The sequence below is a fragment of the Erythranthe guttata genome, chromosome 14 (assembly GCF_056151865.1).
Source record: "Erythranthe guttata isolate IM_541 chromosome 14, IM_541, whole genome shotgun sequence".
Taxonomy (NCBI): Eukaryota; Viridiplantae; Streptophyta; class Magnoliopsida; order Lamiales; family Phrymaceae; genus Erythranthe; species Erythranthe guttata.
Window position 1 is genome coordinate 19,718,119 of NC_142546.1, and position 8,748 is coordinate 19,726,866.

The 8,748-nt window shown below is 33.9% G+C and overlaps 1 protein-coding gene across 1 annotated transcript; it reads left to right on the forward strand.

Annotated features, from left to right (window-relative positions):
- The first annotated feature begins 1,119 nt into the window (after positions 1-1,119).
- LOC105954103 (sulfate transporter 3.1) lies at positions 1,120-7,547 on the forward strand. The gene is made up of 12 exons (XM_012977772.2): positions 1,120-1,795; positions 2,201-2,408; positions 2,503-2,674; positions 4,788-4,853; positions 4,975-5,088; positions 5,194-5,310; positions 5,786-5,912; positions 6,181-6,467; positions 6,559-6,749; positions 6,840-6,925; positions 7,040-7,116; positions 7,238-7,547. The coding sequence occupies exons 1-12, from the start codon at positions 1,435-1,437 to the stop codon at positions 7,412-7,414; spliced, it is 1,983 nt and encodes a 660-aa protein (XP_012833226.2). The 5' UTR covers positions 1,120-1,434; the 3' UTR covers positions 7,415-7,547.
- The last annotated feature ends 1,201 nt before the right edge of the window (positions 7,548-8,748 follow it).

Sequence of the window (8,748 nt, forward strand, 5' to 3'; positions counted from 1 at the left end):
TTCTTTTCCTTCCCACCTTTTCACTATTGTAAAAAAACCCTTAAAAAGAATCAAACTTCAATGGGAGATTGAGAAATTTAAACATATAAGGAATTTCACTTCAATTAGGCCATTGATATAATTGAGCATTTAATCTGGGTTTTATCTGAAGGTCCAAGAATACTTGGGTATACCATAAGTCTTTGTTAATTTTGTTGTTATTTTGTGTCTCGTTATTCTCCAAATCATATGTTCACTTTTATTCGAACCAGAGAAGACTTGGGGAAGAAGGTAAATGGGGGAAAAAACAACTAAAATTGAAGGAAAATTAAACCCCGCGATAATATAAGAGAAAAGACAAATTTTCTCCTGTTAATCCCACGTAAATGGAATTTTTAACGTTTTCTTTTTCCAGATGTATGTTTTTAACAGAAAACCTAACACCGTTAATGCTTTTGGCAGTTGTTAACGTTGACTTAATTGCGAAAAGGGCACAAATTGTCCCGCTTTGGAGTTGATGAGAGCATTTTGGATCGGAACCTATTGTTCAGGGGGTAACGCGCTGTACTTATCCCTTATTAAAATGCTATCATTCATTTATATTTAAAAATTTGAAAAATCAAAATAGAATTAGATAGAAGAAATATTTAATCAAACTAAAATGACCTATTCGAATTATTAAAAAAAAATGACCAATTTTAGTATGTAACTTGATCAACAGAGTCGAATCTGTCTATTGATTCGTGGATTGGTCGATCTAACAATGTCGATTAATCTGGCCTGGCAATTTTATAACATTGGACTTGGGCACTGATTGAATATTGATTTTACTCATCTATTGTTTGTATGATTTATTTTTCTTTTTTAAATCTATAGCCACCATATACTAGGTTATTTAGATACTACACCGGGCCATATACGCCAACTGATTTTTAATCACATTGCATGTAGTTAAACCAGTGTATTTAATCTGGTGTAGCATCAAATAAACCAGCAAACTGTTGATCGAAGTCCCTATTTAATTGCAATAATTGTGCTATACTTTATTACTAAAAAAATAAAACAATCATAATAATAGAAGAGACATATGTATGTGGCAATTTTCAGCAATATATATATATCCTTGCTGTCATGATAACCATAGTGAATGGAGTGAGAAAATTATTCTACAATGACACAACAAAAATAAAAGAAAAAAAGTAAAGTCCAAAGTAGTAGCACCAAACTTCATGTGTGTCTCTGTTTATTTTTGTCCCCACACCGCACCAAACAATTGTTACAATTTATATTTATCCCCTTCCACTACAAAAACAACCCCCCACCCCCCATATATACTTGTCACCTCTATATATATCACCCTCAAAATCCCTTCAAATTATATCACATAAACAAAAAAAATTAAAACCAACCTTGATCACATTTCAATATTAAAGTCTAATTTTTTTTTTTTTAAATATGGGCAACGCCGACCATACTTACGACCCTTCGTTCAACGAGAACTACTATAGCTCCGCCACGGTCGCCAACCACCGGGTGGCGATCCCTCCACCGCAGCCGTTTGTGAAGTCTATTACGAATACGTTGAAGGAGACATTCTTCCCCGACGACCCGCTACGGCAGTTCAAGAACCAACCGCCGAGGAAGAAGCTCGTACTGGGGTTTCAGTATATTTTCCCGATCCTTGAGTGGGGTCCGCGTTACACGTTGGAGTTCCTTAAAGCGGACCTCATTGCCGGGATCACTATAGCCAGCCTTGCCATACCGCAGGGGATTAGTTACGCCAAGCTCGCAAACTTGCCGCCGATTCTCGGTCTTTGTGAGTACCATGCAAATTTCATATTATATATATAAACATAGCCTTGTTTTTTTGGTAGGGCAAACTAGGCATGATTAACTTAAATAATTATATTTTCTTTAATATTTGGCAAATTCAATAACGTTTAAGATGTTTTACACAAACATTAAGAGAATCATTAAATACGCTTAGTCATAAAAACGGCATTCGACAAAGACTAAAATAGCCTATCCGACAAATGAGGTAATAAAAGAGTCGGTGTTTTGAGAAAGTCCAACTAGTAAGGGTAAAACTGGAAAAACAGATGCATTTAATGCACTATTGGAGATTTTAAGTGGCAGATAATATGAAATGAAATGAACGGAGTAATTTCTTTTCTTTTTTTCTTTTCAATTTTATTCTTATAACACGAACTATATATATTAGATTCGAGCTTTGTTCCGCCGTTGATATATGCTGTAATGGGAAGCTCGCGGGATTTAGCGGTGGGGACGGTGGCCGTTGGATCGCTTCTGACGGGATCCATGTTGAGCGAAGTGGTGAGTCCGACCGATGATCCGAAACTGTATCTCCATCTTGCTTTCACCGCCACATTCTTCGCGGGTCTTTTTGAAGCATCCTTGGGCATTTTCAGGTAATTAATTAAGTAGGTTAATAATAAATCATTTTTCTTTTCAAATTTAATATTAATAAATAAAATAATAATATTTAATATAATAATGGTGCAGGCTTGGGTTTATCGTGGATTTTCTGTCGCATGCAACTATAGTAGGGTTCATGGGGGGAGCAGCGACGGTGGTTTGCCTTCAACAGCTGAAAGGAATACTTGGACTTGACCATTTTACCCATGCTACCGATATCATCTCTGTCATGCGTTCTGTTTTTACTCAAATTCATAGCGTGAGTAAAATTTCAATTTTTTATTTATTTACCCCCGGCCCCTTCAATTTTTTACCATGCATTATTGAATGAGGTAGATCTATATATTATTATAATCAATTATCATTCAAGTTTTATTAAATGTTTCTAAGTTTAGATCTCAAAAGATGAAAAAAGATTATAATTTAAATAATTTTCCTTCCTAATTATTGAAATCCGAAAGAAAAAAAGAAATTGACAAATTTACCCTTCAAAAGATGCGGTTATTTCTATTTATTTCCATTTTTTTAATTAATACCCTAATCACAAAATGAGCCACACCTTCTGGTCCCAAGAGAGATCTACATTGTTAGGGCCCGTTCGATTACCGCAATAAACAGTGAGTCACGAAATTTTTGATTCATTCGAATAAAGTAAAACAAAATAACTAAAAATCTATGAACTTTAACTAAGAAACACATTTTTTTTTGTGGGTAGGCTAAATTAAATTACTTGGTCGAACCAATTACATCTAGCTATAGTATTTAGAAGAATTTTTTTGAAATCCACTAGCTAGAAGGTTCTGACAACTAAATAGTAGGGGCTAGTAACACTTTCTGTTGGCAAGATTCATATTTTTTGAAAGACTAAAATCAAAGTCCTATATTAACTTCTACTATTTCATTAAATTAGTAACACCTCCACCTCCGAGATTAATTTAATACGGAGTGACTAAACAAGTAAAAAACTATTTTATCCTTCAAACCACATGTTAGTTTTATTAAATCAAATATTTTATAGACAAATCACATATAATACCAGAATTTAACATATGTAGTACAAGATCTAACCTAATGAACCGAACGTCTTACTAATTAAATAATTAATTAGTCAGTAGATAATTAATTCAATCTCATTCAATCCAATTTAATCAGGGATAGGTAAACGAACGAACCCCTAATAATACCGGATATTGAAATTTGTAAGGCTTAGTCAATTTAATTAAATGGCGATAGAGTCAGGTTTATATCTTTTTCTCAACCTTAGCCGACCATTCGGACAGCCATCGAAATCTTTAACTACTTTATTCAATTGAGAAAACAATATATGCCATACATTTCCGGTTTTGCCACTGCAATTACGTAAGTGCTTCTCCTTGCATTAAAATATATGCCCCACGCTTAATTAATTTCCATGTTGTCCAAAATAATTGGTATGAGGAAGCTCGATGCCTGGGGCCGGTTCTGAGGGAAGATAAAATAGGCGGTCGCCTAGGCGCCCCCGAAATCTCAGAAACGACCCTGCCAAATGCCTTATACTTTTATTTTCTTGATAATAAACCAAGAATTGATGACAACTTTATTAAATATTTCATTCTTCATTACTAATGGAAAACCCCTAAATTGCCCCTTACAAACTTTAAAGAAAGATCAATTAGTGGTATACATAATACAAGGTAGAATTGGTAATCAAAACATAATTAATTTTATCTTGAAATTCTAAACCGACACTTCATATGTGAAGGAAAAAATATGACCACATGTCATGACACTTATTTTGGAACGGAGAAAATACATTGCATATGCATTACTTTATCCTTATTCTTTTATGAAGACCAATTATATTGAAATGATACTTTTTTCGAGTTTATTACATTCATCACCCTTATATTTATCTTAATTACACAAAAAAAAAAAAAAAAAAAAAAAAAATCTTTGTATTATATTCTTATTGGAATCGTCCATATCTGATTCATCCTTCAGAACCCTATCACACCCAGGATCTGATAAAATAGGATGAAGTATATTTAGACAGTATTTTGCACCTACGTAATTATCTTGAATATAGTAACCAATTTTTTATTTTCCGATCCACTGAAAGCGACAAAAGAAAGATCTTGTTGTTTCTTCAACAATTTCTGATCTCTAGTGAACCTCTCATTAGGATTCGATCCCAACCCAGATGAAGTTCTGAATCATAAGAGAATTTTTACTAATACTAAAATATGGGTATGTAGCTTGTTAACAATTTAATATAACAATTAAAATAAACTTAAATCTATTTGCAAAAGTAGATTCTGCATCAATAGTGAAATTGTGTAATGAAATAAAAAAGTGACATTTTACTATGCTATATATATATATATAATTGGCAGTGGAGATGGGAAAGTGCTGTACTAGGATGTGTGTTCCTTTTCTACCTGCTGCTCTCCAGATACTTTGTAAGTCTAATAATTGATATACGATAATTTAAATATTATTATATATCAATGAATTTAATTAATGCACATGAATTAATCATATATTATTACTAATTAATGATATTTAATTGCTAATTTGCAGAGCAAAATGAAGCCAAAGTTGTTCTGGGTATCTGCAATGGCTCCATTGACATCTGTAGTATTGGGAAGTCTTTTGGTCTATTTCACCCATGCTGAAAAACATGGTGTCCAAGTGGTAATTAATTTTATAGCCACCCTGTTAATTGTTCTTACATGGTGGTGACATTTGAATAATGAACGACGAGGACGCCGATAATTAAATTAAATATTTTGCATGCAGATCGGAGATTTGAAGAAAGGGATAAATCCGGCATCGTTAACGGATCTTAACTTCGACTCGCGGTATCTTACCGGAACAATCAAGACCGGCATTGTCACCGGCATTATAGCTCTCGCTGTAAGTGTATATTATAGAGTTTATTGTAATTATGAGTTGTTACTCTGCATGTGTTATATCGAATTGCTAAACTACCCTATGTTATTTTATCGGCAAAAATCATCCTATAATTTAATTTTCTTTAGCAATTAGTACCCCGTTTAAGGGGACACGTTGTGTTCTAAATGCAACTGAATCGGAGAATTTTGCTAATAAATAACACGGGGTGGTATTTTAGTAATTTTACATAACACAGGGGGTACTAATTGCAATAAACCCGAATATTATATATTAAAGAAACTATTAATTGTCGTGTATGTGGTGATACGGTAGAACCTCGATAAATTAATAACCTCGCTTGAATAATAGTCTCTTTCTGTCCCGACTTGGTAAAAAACGTACTAAATTATTAATTCGACAAATTAATATTTTGCTAAATTAATAGAATTTTGCTGCTCCCGACTGTATCAATTTATAGAGGTTTAACTGTATATAGGAAGGAATAGCGGTGGGGAGAAGCTTTGCCATGTTCAAGAATTACCATATTGATGGTAACAAAGAGATGATTGCTTTTGGCATGATGAATATTGCTGGTTCCTGCACTTCGTGCTACCTCACTGCAGGTATCCATATATATATATATATATATATATATATATATATATATATATATATATATATATATATATATATATATATATATATATATATATATATATATATATATATATATATATATATATATGCATTTCGAATATTATCCGCAATGTTGCTGCTACAATTTCACGACGATATGTGTGTTTTCGTCCCGATGTGTGTACTTTTAAATAGCCATACACATTCAATATCCAAATCTTGGACGTTTTTCAACGGTGTACATAATTTCGACAGGTCCGTTTTCGCGATCGGCGGTGAACTTCAACGCGGGATGCAAAACCGCAGTTTCGAACTTAGTGATGGCATTTGCAGTTATGATAACGTTATTATTTCTAACTCCGCTCTTCTACTACACGCCGCTCGTCGTACTTTCATCCATAATAGTAGCTGCAATGCTCGGCCTAATTGACTACGAGGCGGCTATCCATCTATGGCACGTCGACAAATTCGACTTCCTTGTCTGCATGAGCGCGTACATTGGTGTAGTCTTCGCCAACATTGAAATCGGTTTAGGCCTTGCCGTAAGTATACTAATTAACCAATTAATTAATTCATTGATTTCGAATATTATTTTAATTGACAAATAATTTATATAATTGATTGTATATGCAGATTGGATTATCCATTATGAGGGTGCTACTATTTGTGGCAAGACCGAAGACCTTAGTGCTCGGCAATCTGCCCGATTCTAAGGTGTACAGAAGCGTCGATCAGTATCAGAACGCAACTAACGTTCCCGGAGTTTTGATTCTCGAGATTGATTCTCCGATTTACTTTGCTAATTCGAATTACTTGAGAGAAAGGTATAACTCATAATAAATTATATAATGACCTAATTAATTTCAAATAATTTTGGTGTTTCTTTAATTATATTATCGTTCCTTTGGATTCAGAATCTCGAGATGGATCGATGATGAGGAAGACAAGTTAAAATCATCTGGAGAAACAGTCTTGCAGTATGTTGTACTCGACATGAGCGGTGAGTAATTAATTAATTAGTAAACTTTACGTACACCGAAAAAAAAAATGTAGAAATTAATTAAAGCAACGAAAATCGCATTTATAATAACATTCCAATGATCTCCATTTGCAGCCGTTGGAAACATTGACACGAGTGGTATTAGTATGCTCGACGAGGTTAAGAAGACTGCAGATCGGAGAGGGCTCAAGGTTCTTTTTTTTTTTGTATTGTTTTCTTTCTTCTGCCAAAATATTTCATGTCTAAAAATTAGTATATATTATGAGATACGGCTGACTTTTTTTGTTCGTTTTTTTTTTTTATCGAATGCAGCTAGCATTGGTAAATCCGGGGGCAGAGGTAATGAAGAAGCTGAACAAGTCGAATTTCCTGGAGAAAATAGGGCAAGAATGGATATTTTTGACGGTGGGAGAGGCTGTTGGAGCATGCAATTACATGCTTCACAGTTGCAATATTGAATCACAAAAGCATAGCAACAATATAGTGTGATCACATATATATAGTACTAGTTCATGGATATGATGTTTGGATCAAATTGCAATGTCGTTTAGTTTGGTTCGGTTATAATTAAATCAATTCGGTCCGGTTATAATTAAATAAATTGCAATGTTTAGTTTTGAAATCTTGTATGTATGCTGGTTAATTAATCGCATGTGCTTAAAACCAACCAAGCTGCTTGACACTGTTGATTTATATGCCTATGTTGCGGCCGGAATGAATATTGGATACACAATCCGCCGTTCTCTCCCTTACTTTTATCGGCAGAATGCTTATCTCTCCCCTGTTTTTTCTTCAATGTATCTTTGGCAAATTATTCGGAGTTTTCAGTTTCCGTGAAACACGAGTGATTTTGTGGATTCCTATTTGAGATATTGGCTTAACTCTTTCTACGAGTTAATGCTGATTCCTCCAAGAGATGAATCATACTTGAGAGGTTAGGGTTTGTGTCTTGGGCTTGTTTCGATCTATACCGTGTGTTTGATTCGAAGTTTGTGGCAAGTGTTGGATGCGCCATTTGGATCTTCGGACAGATGCCCAACAACCTTAGTATAGAAATATTCTAGTTTGTTAACGCACTAAAATTCATGTTTTAACTAGTTATCTGTTATAACATAAATTAGTTTGCATTGACAATTTATTGTTTGTAAAGCAAACTAAATGTGGTTCAGATGTAAATGTACCATACATTCATGAATAGTAACTGCAAACAAGATATTACTAGTTCGGATTTACGTGTACACTATTTGGACTTAGTTAAAATAGTGAAGACTTTCTTTATCTTTATGTCTTTCTTGTAAAATACTTGAATATTGTGTCTTTACCACAATCGCTCCTCAATCCGCACTCTTGAAATCCCTTCAATGCTGAAATGCTTTCAAACGGTGGACCAACCTTTCCCGAGATCTTTTAAATATTTCTTTTTAAATGCCGGTTTTCTTTGTGGCTTTATTGCAACAGATACCAAAACAACGGGTCGTTATTCACAAGAGTGTATATTTACCTAGTGCACCTGTAGTTAGATGCGAATTCCTTCATTGCCAATTTCTTTTTTTTTTAATTGACAACCTCACACCTAAAGTATATGGATCTTTGTGAGCTACAACTCATAGCATTCGTTTTCAACAAACAAATTTTATTAACCATGCTCGCATAAACATGAAAAAAAGTTAGTTCATGAATATAATTTACATTAAAATCTCTAAAAGATATGGACTAATTAATTTTCTAATAGAACATGGAAACAAATCAATGACAGCCTAGCATGCCCCACAAGGGGTGGCCTAATAGCTGGAGCAAGGAAACTTGGAACAGTTAACCCAAAT

What these genes read in the sequence shown, in the direction of transcription:
- LOC105954103 (XM_012977772.2), top strand. Translation starts at nt 1,435, where the DNA reads ATGGGCAACGCCGACCATACTTACGACCCTTCGTTCAACGAGAACTAC. An exon ending in TTCGTGCTACCTCACTGCAG is followed by an intron (nt 5,913 to 6,180) that starts GTATCCATATAT and finishes TAATTTCGACAG; the next exon opens with GTCCGTTTTCGCGATCGGCG. An exon ending in TGTTGTACTCGACATGAGCG is followed by an intron (nt 6,926 to 7,039) that starts GTGAGTAATTAA and finishes CTCCATTTGCAG; the next exon opens with CCGTTGGAAACATTGACACG.